At 47.4% G+C, this 15,943-nt stretch overlaps 1 protein-coding gene across 2 annotated transcripts in view; it reads left to right on the plus strand.

Annotated features, from left to right (window-relative positions):
* The window catches only part of Tsp26A (Tetraspanin 26A), a 44,786-nt gene that overhangs the window by 7,628 nt on the left and 21,215 nt on the right, over positions 1-15,943 (plus strand). For both annotated transcript variants that reach the window (XM_075691225.1, XM_075691224.1), the window contains exons 2-3: positions 5,746-5,940; positions 10,494-10,568. In XM_075691225.1, coding sequence (XP_075547340.1) covers positions 5,746-5,940; positions 10,494-10,568 — 270 coding nt within the window. The remainder of the gene's footprint in view (positions 1-5,745; positions 5,941-10,493; positions 10,569-15,943) is intronic.

Genomic DNA, 15,943 nt, shown 5'->3' on the forward strand with positions numbered 1-15,943 from the left:
CATTCTTGCATGACAGCTTCCCTCTGGATACAAAGGGGGGCTGTCAGTGTCCACGCTACACCACTGCTGGGCCAAGTCAATGTTGTGTGCTATACTATTACAATATTATTGGGAGATACTGAAGAGACGAGCCGCCGCGAGAACGACTATGAAGTTGGTCTGTGCTTTGGCACGGGCGAGTGTCGGCCTGGCTGTCTGGCTCCAATGTAAATAGCCTGTAAATAGCCTCTTTCGCCTGTGTCTTTCTACACGTAACATTCTGGTGGAGGTTAGCGATCCCCGTCCTCACCACGGAACTCCGAAGTGGTTGGTACATAGAGCTTGTCACTTCACCATGCCTCCCGGTGACGAGACTGCCTCTGCAACGGCTTCGGCTTGTCCAACTGCTCCAACCGTCACGGTTGCCCAACATCGCGACCCTGGTGTGTTCTCTGGCCTGGAGGGACAGGACGTTGACTGGATCAAGCTCTATGAACACGCCAGTGCTAATAACAGGTGGGACCCAACGATTATGCTCGCCAATGTCATCTTTTATTTCGGCGGCACTCCACGTGTGTGGCACCAGATGAATGACGACGAGATAACCAGTTGGGACAGTTTCAAAGAAAAGCTACGGGAACTGTTCGGCAACCCCATTGGCTGCAAGGTTGCCCTGAGAAAGGCTCTTGCATCTCGTGTTCAGAAATCTACAGAGCCGTACATTGCATACATCCTCGACGTCTTGGCTCTATGCCACAAAGCTGACGATGCTATGTCTGAAGCAGATAAAGTGTCACACATTCTAAAAGGCATCGCCGACGACGCTTTCAATTTGCTTGTTTTCGGCAACATCTCGACAATCGACGCCATCATTAAAGAATGCCGTCGCCTTGAACAAGCTAAGAGCCGCAATATCGCACACCACATCACACGGCTACCCAACACTGCTGCTACGTCGACATGTGAGGGTCGACCACGTCGGGCCACCACCTGTGACGACATCACCCGTATTGTTCGCCGCGAGCTCGAGGCCACCTGTTCGCCAGCTTTCTCCGCGTCGCCTCCCGATCCGCCAGCGACCACGATTGCGATGATTCAGGCCGTAGTCAGACAGGAATTTGAGAACATGAGTCTGAACTCCGTGTGTTTGACGTCTCAACCCAGTGTTCCCCAGTTCTCTACCGGCCCTCGTCGTCTCTGGCAGTCCTTTTTAGCCATATCTCGCCACAACCCGTTCGAATGGCGTACCCCTGATGACAGGCCGATCTGCTTCCACTGCTGTCGCATTGGCCACGTCGCTCGTCACTGCTACAACCGATGGCCACCACCTCCTCGGACATACGCCGCCACTTATTCCCGTACCTTTGGACCTTCTGTTCCCTATGCCACCCGCCATGAACCGACTGCCGCTGATGCTCCTGCTCTGAACATTAGCTACAGCCACTCACCCTCACCTCGACGCTATCAGTCTCGTTCGCCCCAACCCCGCCGCTTCTCTTCGCTGCCTATCGCCTCCCGGACCCAGCTGGAAAACTAGGCACTGCAGCTTCTGGAGGTCTCCGTGCATTCTGCCAGTACCATTCTTTCTCCGTGCATTCTGCCCTTATTGACGGCTCTGCCAGTACCTTTCGCCTTGAGTTGCCAATTCTCGCAGAACCTTCTGACGCACCCCAGTGCCACTTACGCCCCACTGGCTTTCTTCGCCTGCCGCCAAAGTCAATAGCCTTTATTGAACTGTTCTTTTCCCCACCAGTTCCTGATGGCGAGTACCTCGTCACTCCTCTGCCCGACATTCCACTACATTATGACGTTACTGTGCCTCACACTATACTTACTATTACTGCGAATCGCATTGGCATACCTATCTTTAACTTTGGATTGGCAAAGCAAATTCTACCGCAAGGTATTTGCCTTGCCAATGTTTATTGTCTCGGTGACCATCATGTGGAAGCGTTATCACCCGATGGTTCTTGCTAGCTTTGCAGGCCCCTCGCGCCAGCCTTGGGCGCCGATCCCAACATACAGAAAATGGTTGCGACGGACCTGTCCTCTGCACAGGCTGAAGACCTTTGCCAAGTATTATCGCTCTATCGAGATATTTTCGACTTCGACAATCGCCCTTTAGGCCGGATGCTCGCGGTCAAGCATCGGCTTCTTACTGGCGATGCTACACCTGTTCATCGACGACCGTATCAAGTTCCTGCTACAGAACACCGAGTAATTCAAAGTGAAGTGAACAAAATGTTAGATAAAAACATCATTGAGCCTTCTTCGAGTTCCTGGGCGTCACCTGTGGTGTTGGTTAAGAAGGACGGCACATGGTACACTTCAGAAGCTGCCGCCTTCTCTCATCTCGTCACTCTTCTAACCTCACCACCCATTCTCGCCCACTTCGACCCTGATGCCCCTACAGAATTGCGTACAGATGCCAGCGGTCATGGCGTAGGTGCCGTCTTAGCCCAGCGTCAGCATGGCCAGGATCGCGTTATTGCTTAAGCGAGCCGCCTCCTAGCACAATCGGAGCGCAACTATTCCATTACGGAACGAGAGTGCCTTGCTATTGTCTGGGCGGTTGCGAAGTTTCGTCCTTATCTTTGCGGTCGCCCTTTTTCCGTAGTCACTGACCATCATGCTCTCTGTTGGCTCTCATCGATAAAAGATCCTACAGGCCAGCTTGGTCGATGGGCTTTGAGGCTACAAGAATTTTCATATTTCGTGGTCTACAAGTCTGGCCGCCTGCACCAAGACGCTGACAGCTTATCACGTTACCCTGTTGACAACCCTGACTCCTCCAATATTACCAGTGCTGCTTGCGTATTCTCTGTATCACAGCTGCTCCGTTTCGCCAACGAGCAACGTCGTGACGCCTACATCAGAGCACTCATCGACCGTTTTGAACACTCTCCGGCCGATGCCACTCTACGCCTCTTCATCCTCCGTGACGGTACTCTGTACCGTCGTAACATTCATCCGTACGGCCCCGAGTTCCTACTTGTCATACCTAAACACCTCCGCTCAACCATTCTAGAAGAGCTTCACAACACACCAACGGCAGGATACCTCGGCATATCTCGAACCTGTGACCGTGTACGTCGCCGTTTTTATTGGCCGGGCCTTGCCTGTTCCATACGACGTTACGTTGCCGCTGGTGAACTTTGCCAATGACGCAAGAAGCCTTCCCAGCTCCCTTCTGGTTACCTGCAGCTGCTCGACATCCCTGCAGAGCCCTTTCATCATGTTGGCTTAGACCTTCTCGGCCCATTTTCGGAATCTACATCAGGAAACAAGTGGGTTGCAGTCGCGGCTGACTATGCGACCTGCTACGCCGTAACCTGCGCTCTTCTGACCAGTTGCGCAACTGATGTTGTGGACTTCCTTCTACATGATATCATTTTGATGCATGGTGCTCTGCGTCAGCTGCTAACAGACCGTGGCCGTACGTCTTTGGCCAAAGTCATTGACGACATCATGCGGGCCTGCTCCATACAGCATAAATTTACCACCTCTTACCACCCTCAAACGAACGGTCTCACTGAGCGTTTGAACCGCACCCTGCTATCGAAATACGTTTCAGATGACCACCGTGACTGGGACCTGGCTCTACCTTACATTACCTTTGCGTACAACTTTTCCCGTCTCGAAACTGCTGGCTTTTCCCCGTTTTACCTCTTGTATGGCCGAGAACCGGTAGACACTGTGCTTCCGTCCACCACAGCTTCAACTAGCGCTTATGCCCGTGATGCAATCGCCCGTGCTAACCATGCTTGTCAACTTGTGCGCATTTGTCTACAAGTGTCCCAAGACAAACAGAAGCAAAGCTACGACCTCCGTCACCGTGATGTCCATTTTGTGCCTGGCACCCTCGTGTTGCTTTGGTCACTATTGCGTAAAGTTGGCCTTTGTGAGAAACTGCCTTCCTGTTATACAGGCCCATATCGCGTGCTCCGCCAAGTGACCGATGTCACCTATGAAGTTGTTCTAGCCACGCCCACTACGTCCTCCGCTGTGACAATCATGTTGCCCGACTCAAGCCCTACAACTTTCCAAGTGCCTTAGATATTTAACAGCACAGTGACGGCGCTTCTGCTGCCGGGGGGTAGTATTACAATATTGTCGGGAGGTACTCAAGAAACGAGCTGCCACGAGAACGACGATGAAGTTGGTCTGTGCTTTGGTGCGGGCGAGTGTCGGCCTGGTTGTCTGGTTCCAGTGTAAATGGCCTGTAAACAGCCTATTTCGTCCGTGTCTTTCTATACATAACAATACGAATCACTTTCCATAGAAGAAGCGATAAGACTGTCATCATCCTTTTCGCTGAAAGAACAAAGCCCTGGTGCATTGCTTTCACTCGCTGTCCGAGTCAAGCAGTGGCTTTCTTTTTGAATGCATGCCAGCTGTCAGTGGCATATGCCGTTGTTCTAAATCTACCAGAAGGCGCAAAAAAGCGTGTGGTTCTCGAAACATACTCTTGGAGGGTCGACAACGTGTTACCATCTTACCAATCTATCTAGTAGAAAAGAAAGACCGCAATAAATGCACCCCTTCGGTGCCAACAAGATGACTGCCATCTATGTTGTAGAACATGAAGACTGAATCAATGCAGCCTTTGAGGCGCTGAAAAATTGTTGGCATCTATGTGGTAAAACAAAAAAGAGCGAAATAACAGCGCAATTTGCAGCCGTATATGTAATAGAAAAAACAAAGAACTAAGTGGTCGTGATGAGTTTGTCTAAATGTGTTTGAAAGCGAGATTATTGCTGTTGCGAGCTTAACTCGTCCAAATCAAAATGAACCAGGATCGTGTTCGAGCTGAGCTTGTCCAAAGCACTTAAGGGGTTAAACTGGGGTTGGGGTGGCAATATTTGAGCGTTCAGAATAAGAAACTCCACATTGGTGCTGTGCGATAGGCACTGTCTATCAAGAAACGACCCTAGATATTTTCTTTTCATAGTGCCGCCAAGGGATGCAATATAGTGTGTTCACAGTTGCCAAAATTGTTTAAAAGTGTTGCCATTGTGTAACAAGCTGTACCACCATTTTTGTTCTTTTGCCAGTTGGTTCACGCCACAGCGTTCATGGCTCCTTTTTCAACCCTTAGGTTGTAGAAATGCCTGACGGAAAGAAAGTGTAATTTGGCTTTAACGCGACGAATATCTTGACTGAAGCTGCAAACTGCTAACCATCATGCTAGAAGGTGATCGACATTGTTACAATGGGAAAGTAAACTTGAAAACCCACCTGAAGAGCTTGAAGTGTGCCGAACTCAGCAGCTGCTTAGCTGCAAGAAATCGGAGCTAAGGAGATTAGACTATTCTCCAGTGTATGTGTATGAATAAGGTTTGTTTCCCCTCCTTGAATTTGGGCTTTGGCATCCTTGGAAGTCCTTGAATTGTCCTTGCATTGTGAGTCTAATATTCTGTACAAACCCTGTAGTCGCAATGTTCTACTGATCATGTGCGCAGTTTCGAATCGTTTTGGGACACAATTGCCTTTAAAAGTGTTCCATTTGTGCTGGTGAATGTCTAACCCTGCTGCATAGTATCGGCAATTTGTCATATAGACCACTTAATTACTCAAGTTTTGAACAGACACTAGAAAGTTGCCATTCTCTATCGAGTGTGACTGTGGTAGTCAATGATTGTTTTAGCTGCCTGTGCAATAATGGAGGGAGTGCTTTGTATGCAAAATACTTTGTGCTCTTTTGACTGTATTTACGAGGGCAAACTACTCTTGTGTGTGTTGTTTCATAATGCTTGCTCATTGCAGCTAATGGGCTTAAGCATCATGGTTGTTGGTGTTTGGGCCTGGACTGAGAAGGACATTTTCAACAACCTGAGTCGACTTACTAACATTGCACTGGACCCTGCCTTTGTGCTGATTGTCATTGGAGGCATCACCTTTATTATTGGTTTCACTGGCTGCGTCGGTGCCCTGAGAGAAAATACCTGCCTGCTCGCTGCTGTAAGAAACCCTTTTCTACTTTCCCTGGAATATTTTTATGGGGTAGCTCATTTTCATGCACTTTTTACAAGTGCACTGCGTCTATGTGCGTATATGTGTATGAGCAAAAAATGTTTATATACATACCTGCGAATTCTCCCAAAATTGTCATAAGGTTCACCCACTTAGGCTTGTACAATTTTACAAATTTTGTGCCAAGCTTTACGAAAAATATTACGTTCACAAAATTGTTTTAAAGGCATTGGCACTGCGACATTGAAGAAAAAAAAATGCATACAGGGAAGAGATTGTGATGGTACCCGTGCTGGCATTTTATGGCAATGCAAGGTGCTAAACAGGCCTACTTGCTTCCAGCAAGTTTAGTCAAACGTCCTGAAGCAGGCTAAATCTGTAAAAGTAAAATCGCTAAAAAAAGTCACTGTGATCTAAACACACTATTGCTAAGTCTCTGCTGTGCCTAGCTTGCTGGTGCTCATGTGCTGTGTGTAATTATAAAGAATCACAAAGTGCGTATGTATCCGGCAAAAGGTGTGTGCTCAGGGCAGACAAACAAAAATGCATGCTGCTTCTTTTCTCCCACCCACCCTCACTCCTTCCCTTTGTCATGCATATTTTACAAAGTGCCAGTGAATAGTTCTAGCAAGTTCAAGGAGTTCATGAACTATGAGGAATGTTTTGCATTGCACACTATAGTGAACTGTCAGGTAACAAATGGTAAAGCTGTGATGAACAAGTTCTCTCAAATTTCACCTAGAGAGAATGTAACATGATTAGTGAAATTGGTGGAGATTGGCCACTATTAGCATAATGTTGCATCAGTTGCCTTAATTTGTGGAATCATTTTTGTTATTAACAAATACATAAAAGTTCCTTAAAGTTCCATAAAAGTTTACACAGATCACCTTGCCTGGGTACCCTCAGTGCACGTCTGAAACTAAAGCTCTTCTCACTTGCTTTATTTCCCTAGCTGTTGGTGCACTGTTTACCCTAGAGCTTACGTACTTGTTGATCCTGTCCGACTCTGTTCTTATGGCCGTAGCTGTGCAGTAGCACTATCGATGCTATTTATGAATTGTGTGAAATTGCTTTTGGCAGTCCACTAGAGTAATTACTTGGATTTCTTTTCATACTGTCATTGGTCACACTGGAGAGAATGGTTTGAAAAAAATATATGTAGGTGCTAGCTGTGTGTAACAAAGTCCACATGCCAAGAAAGCTTATGACACTTTTTTAGCAAACAAACTAAGGGTTAGCTAAGATTTTAGGATGTCATAAGCACACCAAGCACTCTATTATTCATGCATGCACCTAGCTGGCACCAATGTTTAAGGATTCATCAAGGCAAAAGCAGTGTAAACATGAATCTAGCTCACTTTTCGTTGGAGGTGCAAGGAAGTTAGTTAGCTGGCCTTCTACCTCATTAGAGTGCCTGCTGCTAAGAATGCCTAGGGATGCTGTGCAGAGTGCCAGCCTCAGGTTGCCATGCAAGATTGTTTAGCAGTGTGTGTTGGCTGCGAGATCGATCAGTCGTTGCCTAACAGGCACTGGCTGAATTACAGATAGTCTAGGTAGCTGCACTTGTTCGCTAGCATTACGAGCTTAGTTGTGTGGGTACAGCGTGCGCATCTTTAAAGACCGTTTCTTTCACAGTTGTAGCACAGTCGAAAATGTTGATCTGCATTTTTTCACAATGTACAGAAGCATTTAGCCATGCGCTGTTGTCTTTGTGCTATAGTAAGATCAGTGACTGCCTGTGTTCAGCGCCATAGTGTGTTGCTGTTGCATCCTCCGTTGGCCACAATCATCAATTTTATTGTTGCTTTGTGTTCGAAATAAATCGCAAGGAGAATTTTACCTGGTTCTAAACGAATGAAGGCACAGTGAGATATGAATGCCACACTTCAGCGACTTGTCATGTGTTGATCACCCCACAATCTGATAGAGTACCATGAACAAAGTGGTGTGAATACCACTGAGCTATAGAAGAAAGAATTGTAAACATGCAGCACTCATATCATATCGTGTCATGTACTTTTATTGCTGTAACTGCATTATGATAATTGTAATAATTGCATGGCTCTCACTAACGTGGTTACACGACTTGCCTTAATTAGCTATGCCTAAGGTTTACTTTCAATACCTAGTCCTGATGCCGCTACCATAAATTCATTTTGTCTTGCAATTAAATCATGGGCTTTTGTACATTGATTTGGTAGTCCAAAAGGAAAGCTAACATAGGGTAATATGTGAATATGATGTGTATGACGTGGGAGTCTCTTAGACACAGGATGTCATAACATGAAGTTGAAAGGCACCATTGTAAATTCCTTTCACTCTTCAGTGTTGGCTTCGGTATTAGCCTTATGGAAGCAGTAGCCATCCTTAGCTGAAATAAAACCTAATGGTTTTCACTTGTCAAATCAATACAACTTTATTGCATTGCTGTTGCACGTGTAGTCATGCAAGAGCAGCTTTGTATTTAAGTGGTGCGTTTTTAGTGCAGCTGCAATAAAAATAATCTTCTTTTCTGAACCAAGAAAGGTCATCCTACTGTCGTACTGCCTCTCGCAGTAGCCTGCCTACTGAAAAAAACCTTGTATGAATAGTCATTTTATTTAAAGAATGTTGCGGGTGCTGTAATGCATGTTTCATATGCACCGTTTGAAGGATCTTTTGGTATAAATTCGATGTACCTGTGGGCACAATAAAGATTTGAGAGTTAGCGCTCACCTCGTCCCATCCTCCCCTTATTTTCGTCGATTTGCGCTAAGTGGCCATAGTTCCTATGGGCCGTAGTACGTAGTACGGAGGATAGAAAACTGGGCAAGTTGGTGATAGCTCGCATATAACAACAGTACACTGAAAATGAAGACGAAGGATGGCTTGGGCATGACACAAGCGCTGTAGAGTGTGCATTAACTTGCTACTTCGTATACCTTTGTTACTTGTACCTTCGGGCTACTTATACTGTCATTCTGTAGGGGTACAGACTTTTTTATAACTTTTACGAGATTTCCAGAAAATGAAGTATTTAAGTTGTGCAACAATATTAACAGAGTAGGTGGAACACAAGCAAAACACACACAAAAATGCCTGATGAAGTGCTGAAACGGACTGTGTGGCTGAGTGCTAGTCCGCCGTTAAATGACAGTTTAAGGTTCTTTCAAGTAAGTAAAAGCGTTCTGCACATTTCTTGCATAAATGTTTCATAGGAGGGCAATACTATATGAATAGTTCACTGCTGTCAGCGCGTTTCATTACCAGACACTCTGGCTGGATTGTTCACACGGAAGTGCCACTGCCATGTACATTTCAATGAGTGCCACTGATCGCCTATCCACACTAATGCGGCAGTGGTGCTGTCAACTATAGCTCAATCTCGCTGCAAATATCCTAGTGTGTGAGAGTAGAAAGTGCTGACATGCCTTGACACTAGTGGGTGCTTGTACTGATGGTGCAGTGTGATCCTTCCATTGAAGTGCAGTGAAAACTTATCTAATATGGTGAAGATGGTTGCATTTGCACTTATATTATTCACTTGAGGAAAGGGAGCTATCTAATTACCCGCTGTGGTAGCTTAGTGCCTATTGTGTTTCGCTGCTGAGATAGAGGTAATGGGTTCGATCTCGGTAGCGCCAGCCACATTGTGATGGGTGCGCAGTACAGAAACACTCTTGTGCTTTGATTTAAATGCACATTAAAGAGTCCCAGGGGGTAAAAATTAATTGGAGAGTCTCCCGCTACAGTGTGCCTCATGACCAGATAGTGGTTTTTGCATGTAAATTCCCAGAAATTAATTTTGGGGCGATTAATAATTAAGAGATCATTGCAACAAGATAGGCTAGTTTGAAAGCAGTCACTGTGTATTGTGTAATACTTCCAATTTAAATAAACAAATGCAACCAGCAAGCTCTTGTATCAGTTTTTCATGCAAAGCTTGTCTTGGCTTTTTTGCCATTGTGACATTGCGACTTTCAAAATTGGTTTTAAACTAGGCTTATTGGAAATCATAATGGGGCATACTGGTGCTTATTAGATGTACAGTCACGAGCCAAATTTGGAGACCACAGGGCCTGTGTAAAACTTTATTTTCATTGCAATTTCAGCATTCAGGCTGAAATCAAGTGATAAAGCCTATGCGGCTCTGTTCGACTAATGTAATGCGTTGAGCTAATTCTATGTTACGTGACTGGGTAAGACAAATTTTTAATTTTTTGCTTAACCATGGTTTCAAGGCTTTGGCTACCGACTGTACATCTTGAGGTGCAATAAAATTTGTCTAGATAAGGGGGTGTTTTTCACTGTAAATTCGTGTTTTTCCAAGTTTGCTGCTGTTCCTCTGCGCTGACCCTTTGATATGTATTCACCTATTAGGGTCTCATTTCTAAGACCGCTTATATATATAGCGAGCTGTTTGCACCATAGCCCCCAGTCACTATGTTGCACTTTTTTGCAAGATTTTTCCTTTGTTAATATACTATGTTATGGAGCAAAGATGCACACAGCTCAATCTTAGTAATGAGTACTTGACACTGTTGTCTGGGCTTTTTCAGTACGCCATATTTTTAGCGATCTTGTTGCTGTTGGAGATGACGGCAGGCATTTTGGGATTCATCTTCAAAGATTGGGTAAGTGTTGTTTGTTCCTCTTGTGAAAAATTGTGATGGACTATTATTTGTAAGTTGCTTGTAATTTTTTCTAGAGCTTTGGTTTGTCTCAATAATTGTTTTGAGTTGTTCATACTATGTTGTGAGCTGTGTAGTTGGCTGTTATCCGGGCTATGTATGTGCATTTTTTCTATTTCATTCTTTGGTGGTTGCAATTGGACGTGCAGGTTATTGCGGGGGTGGATCATGTGTATATAAATAGTTCACCGAAAACGAACTTGTTGAGAAAGCATCTGCTGACCGTTTCCATGGGCATGTTTACCCTTGAGAGGCTAGCATAAAGACTGGGTAGTAAATGAGGTCGCTTGGCGAAAAATGTAGTTGCAGTTCCAGATATACTCGGGCTATTGGCAAGTTGTGTGCAGCCTATGTCAACAAAGGTCATGTGTTTTTATATGAGGTAGCTTAAATATGTGCCCTTCCTGCCATAGCCACACATATAACGCAGTGTAGGCAGTGCTGGATTCATGAAAGTATTCAAGAATAGACTCTAAGGTGGAGGGAGGGGTGCTGTGGCATCGTGCATCACCACTTTTAAATATAGGGGGATCCTTTTTACCATTTTTTTACCATTTTTTTTTACCAAATTCTTTTTACCATTTGCAGAAAACTTAATACCCAAGTGAATTAATGAAATAAAATAAGCCATTAGTGCTTACAATGCAAGACACTTAATTTCCTTTGCGTGTGGGAGAAGTGGAAGATAAATGAAGTCACAATTAGCCCCCTAGTACCCTAATTTCTTTATCTGTATGTGGGCAGGAAGAACTTCAAGTGACATAAGTAGCCCTGTAAAAGCTTGAAAGTAGCAGTTTTACAAAAACGTGTTAGTGTTTTAGTGGCATTCTTCACTCGCCCATGGAACAAGAATGCAAATGTGTGCGGAGAATGCTTAGTCATGAGCAAGCTAGTGGACTAACAGCCACGCTCTGTTTAGCATGCTTAGAGAACATTAACAGTATCTGTCAGAGTTGAAGTTGTGCACTAGGATTTTGTTGCTTATCCTACACTTACCTTGCACTCATAACTGCTACTTAATTTTGCCTTCCTTTAGGTTCCTCTACCATGAATTTTGTGCTTCAAAATATTTTGATTGAGTTTGTCAGGACATGAGTGCACATTAGCCTAGCTGTGCATTCTGGTAGATGTGCACTGCCAGAGGATCACAAAATAGAAACAAGCTAGAGGTTCAAACATGTGCTTGGCCTAATACAACAGAAGTAAATGAATGTTGCATTTTGGGTGTCACTTCTCTATTTATAATTTGCCTTTTAACAGGGTTACAATAGGATGTGTGACATTATTTGCAAAGTAACTATGTATCGCACAATTTGCACAGTAGCACAAATAGCATTTTTTTTTGCACCTCTCAGCACAAACAGATGATGCTAAATAAGCTGCTCTGTGCTGAACGCTTAGTTAAAATGTGGGAATTGCATGCTGCTTCACTCACATTATGTGTGTGAAATCTTCAGTGTAGTTGGCTGCTCAGTGTCACGATCTGCCCTGGTTCGTGAAAGAGGGGGCTATCGAAGCACCCTCTGTTACAGAGGCGCTCTACAGCATGGTGGTGGTGAATGATGCCTGCCTGCGAGCAGCTGTGCTCATCGGTGTCTATTTGGTGCGGTGACCAATGTTGCCCAACGAGCCTGGCAGGCCAACGAAGATTATGTCTGAGGGGGCATCACATGCATGTCACACCCCTTGCCCCCCAGTTTGTTCAATACAAACAAAATATGGTAGTCAATGTATAAAATAACTTATATTCACGCCTGGTCGAGCCTCAGCCGTGTCGACGGTGTCTTTTATCCAGGCGAGTAACGGTTCAGCAACCTCTGTGGTCGAGTGCTCCGCGTGGGCACCGGTATTGATGGGCCGGGTGTGGCAATGCCAGGGGCTGCCTCAGCCAGCCTCGCTTCATCCAGAGGGTCCGCAGGGGCCTGCCTTGAGAGTGGCTCTGGATGGAGTGGACACCGGCCCAACAGGTGCTGCTCAACTGGCAACGCTTGCCACCTCCGAGGTGGGCGGTGCTTCTGATGTGCTTGTTGAGGGTGCAAGCCAGGTCCCGAGGCGAAGCCTAACGTGGTTCCGTCTGGCATGCGCACGAGCAGCGATGAGGCACTGGCAGGTGATGCCACCTGTCCAGCGGACCAGGGTGGGCAAGGACAGAAGTTCCTGGCAAAGGCTGGAGCTCCTGACTCCGGCAAAGGCCCGGGACGGCATCCTCAGTCAGTAGCCAGCTTCTGCTCCAGCTGCTTCAGGAGCGCCGTGGATCGGAGGTCCAGATGCAAGACGTCCAAGGGTGTCTTGACCATCCGGCCCAGCAGGAGCTCACAGGGAGCACAGCCAGTGACATCGTGGGGCGTGGTCCAATACAGGAACAGTATCTGGCCAACCTGCATCCGGAAATCCCTAGCCTTGCTCTTCTTGAGCTTTTCCATGATGGTCTGTACCACCTGCACGGCTGCACCGTTTGAAGCAGGGTGGTATGGTGGAACCGTCATTAAGCAGATTCTGTTCTTGTTAGCCAGGCCAGGTGCTCTGTGCTGGCGAAAGCAGGACCATTGTTGGACACATTGATGTCTGGCAACCCTTGGGCAGCGAAGACTTGTCGCAGCGCTGCAATGGTCGTGCCTGTTGATAGAGTGGCGACAGGCAGAACCTCCACCCACTTCGAAAAGGCATCCACCACCACCAGGACGTAATGGCCCTTGAAGGGCCCCCCAAAATCTACATGCAGGCGGGACCAGGGTTCCTGTGGGATCGGCCAGGGGGTGATTTCCACATGACATGAGGCCCGCTGATGCCCTTGGCAGACTTGGCAGCTCTGCACCATGTGAATGATGTCCTGGTCCAGGCCAAGCCACCAAACATGGGACCGGGCCACCTTCTTTGTCTTTTCCACAACAGGATGACCCGCGTGCAGCAACTGCAGGACCCTGCACCAGAGAATTTGTGGGATCACCACCCTGGAACCCCGCAGTAGGCAACCCGGCAGTAGGCAACCCGGCAGTAGGCAGCCCTGCTGGAGGTTCAACTCGGCGGCCTTGTGGCTATAGGCCTGCTGAACCAACTCCTTCTCTCGGGACACCACCTTGACCACATGAAATAGGAGTGTGTCCCGGCTCATCACCTGTGACACCGCAGATATGGAGAGCACCTCCGGGTACGTGTGGTCCAGCATGAATACTTCAGCAGGCTCGGGAACAGCAACAGGCACCTCTGGCAGAGGCAGGCAGCTCGGGGCATACCGTCCTTTCCCGGACGGTACACAAGTTGGTAGCTATAGGCTGCCAGCCTCAAGGTCCAGCGTACTACTCGAGGTGATGCCTGCACGGGAACCGCCTTGTCAGGCCCCAACAGCGGCTTGTGGTCCGTGACCGTCTCGAATTTCCAGCCCCGCAAATACTGGTGAAAACAGTCGACCCCGAACATAAGGGCCAGGCCTTCTGTGTCTAGCTGGCAGTTGTAATGTTGCTCTGCAGCATGAAGCCGACGAGATGCAAACGACACAGGGCGTTCTGGCCATTCTTGTCTCGGTGCGCCAGGACGGCTCCCATGCTGTACGGCAATGCATCTATATGGTCAGGACGATAGGCTTGGTCGGATCGAAGTGTACCAGCATTGGAGCCTTGGTGATTAGCTCCTTGCTGCGCTGGAAAGCCACATCCTGCTCCTTACAGACCCACTGCTGACCATTTCGAAGCAGAAGATAGTGGCTGTAGATGCGCCGACAGGTTCGGCAGGAATTTCCTTTAGAAGTTGATGAGGCCGAGATAGCTCTGAAGCTCCTTCTTGTTGTGCGGCTTAGGCACCTTAAGCACAGCGTCAAATTTGTGGGGGGGCCGGGGCCAGGCTGACCTGGGAAATGACATGTCTCAGATACTCAAGACTGTGGGCCAGGAAAACACACTTTTCCAGCTTCAGCTTGAGACCGGCGTCCTGCAGTCGTGCCAGGACATTGTGCAGGTTCTGCAGGTGGTCCTTGTCGTCATCGCCGGCAACCAGGATGTCAAAGTACGCCGCCACATGCCTCATGCCCTTGAAGAGGTTGTCCATCTCCCTCTGGATAATGGCTGGGGCTGAGGCCATGCCAAACGATGAGCGCGGGTACTGGAAGAGCCCCGAAGTTGTCAATATCGTGGCCTACTTCCTGGAGCACCAGCTGCTGGTAAGAGTTTCTGAGGTCAAGCTTGGTGAACTTCTGTCCCTCGGACAACGCTGATCAGAGATCTTCAATCCGGGGCAGTGGGTACTTCTCAACGGTAGCGATGGGGTTGATGGTAACTTTGAAGTCCCCATAGATCCTGACACTGCTCCCTCACTTGAGGACTGGTACGATGGGAGCAGCCCATTCAGTTGTCTTGACGAGCACCAGGATGCCCTCTCGCTGTAACCGTTGGAGTTCCTGGCTGACCTTGTTCTTCAGGGCGAATGGCAGTGGGCGAGGCTTGAAAAAAAAATGATGTCGGGCTCCCTCAGGTACATGGATGCCAGCTGTCGTGCCAGTGAATGTGCCCACTCCTGGCTGGAAAAGGGACTTGAAATCTGTGAGGAGGCTTGGGACGTCTTTCACCACACGCAGGATCGCTTCCTGTTACTCTGGCAGATGGAACGCCCAGTTCGTGAACCCAGTTTTGACCCAGCAGTGTCGGTGATGACCGCTTGGTTAAGTAGAGGGAAGGATTGCCTCCCTGTTGCCAAAGCGAATGCTGACCTGGGCTTGACCCTGGACCTGGGAGAGCTGTCCAGAGTAGCTGCGCTGCATGACACCTGAAGCCTCAACGGACGCGCCGGCGAAGGCACCCTCCGTTAGAGAGATGCTGTGCTCATCGGTGATTATTTGGTGCGGTGACCAGGGTTGCCCACCGAGCCTTGCGGGCCACCAAGCCTGGCAGGCCAAGGAAGATCATGCCCGAGGGGGCGTCACATGCTCGTTACACGAAGCCCTTCAGAAGGTCATGTCTCAATACCGAAATGAACTCTTTGGAGAGAAAAGCACTACCTCAGCTTCAACAAAAAGTTGTAGCAGATGCATAAGCCTAAAACAGGAAAGCAAAGGCAGTTCAAGGTCTTACAACCAGAGGGTGCTTGCAAATAACTGAAGCTATTCCATAGTGTTAGCATCCAAAAAGTAACAGCATAGGTACATAGGAAGATGGAGACTTTAGGTGATCAGTGGGGGGAGAAAAAGAAATCTCTATGGAGGCAATGTTTCAACAAGGAGATTTTTCTTGTCGTTTGCCTGGAATTTTATGGTAGTGTGATGGTAATGTATATTTGTAATCATTTGATTTTCACAGATTCTTGGGAAGCTTTATAGAAAGTGTCAGAAT

Source organism: Dermacentor variabilis, chromosome 1, assembly GCF_050947875.1.
Source record: "Dermacentor variabilis isolate Ectoservices chromosome 1, ASM5094787v1, whole genome shotgun sequence".
NCBI classification, from domain to species: Eukaryota; Metazoa; Arthropoda; class Arachnida; order Ixodida; family Ixodidae; genus Dermacentor; species Dermacentor variabilis.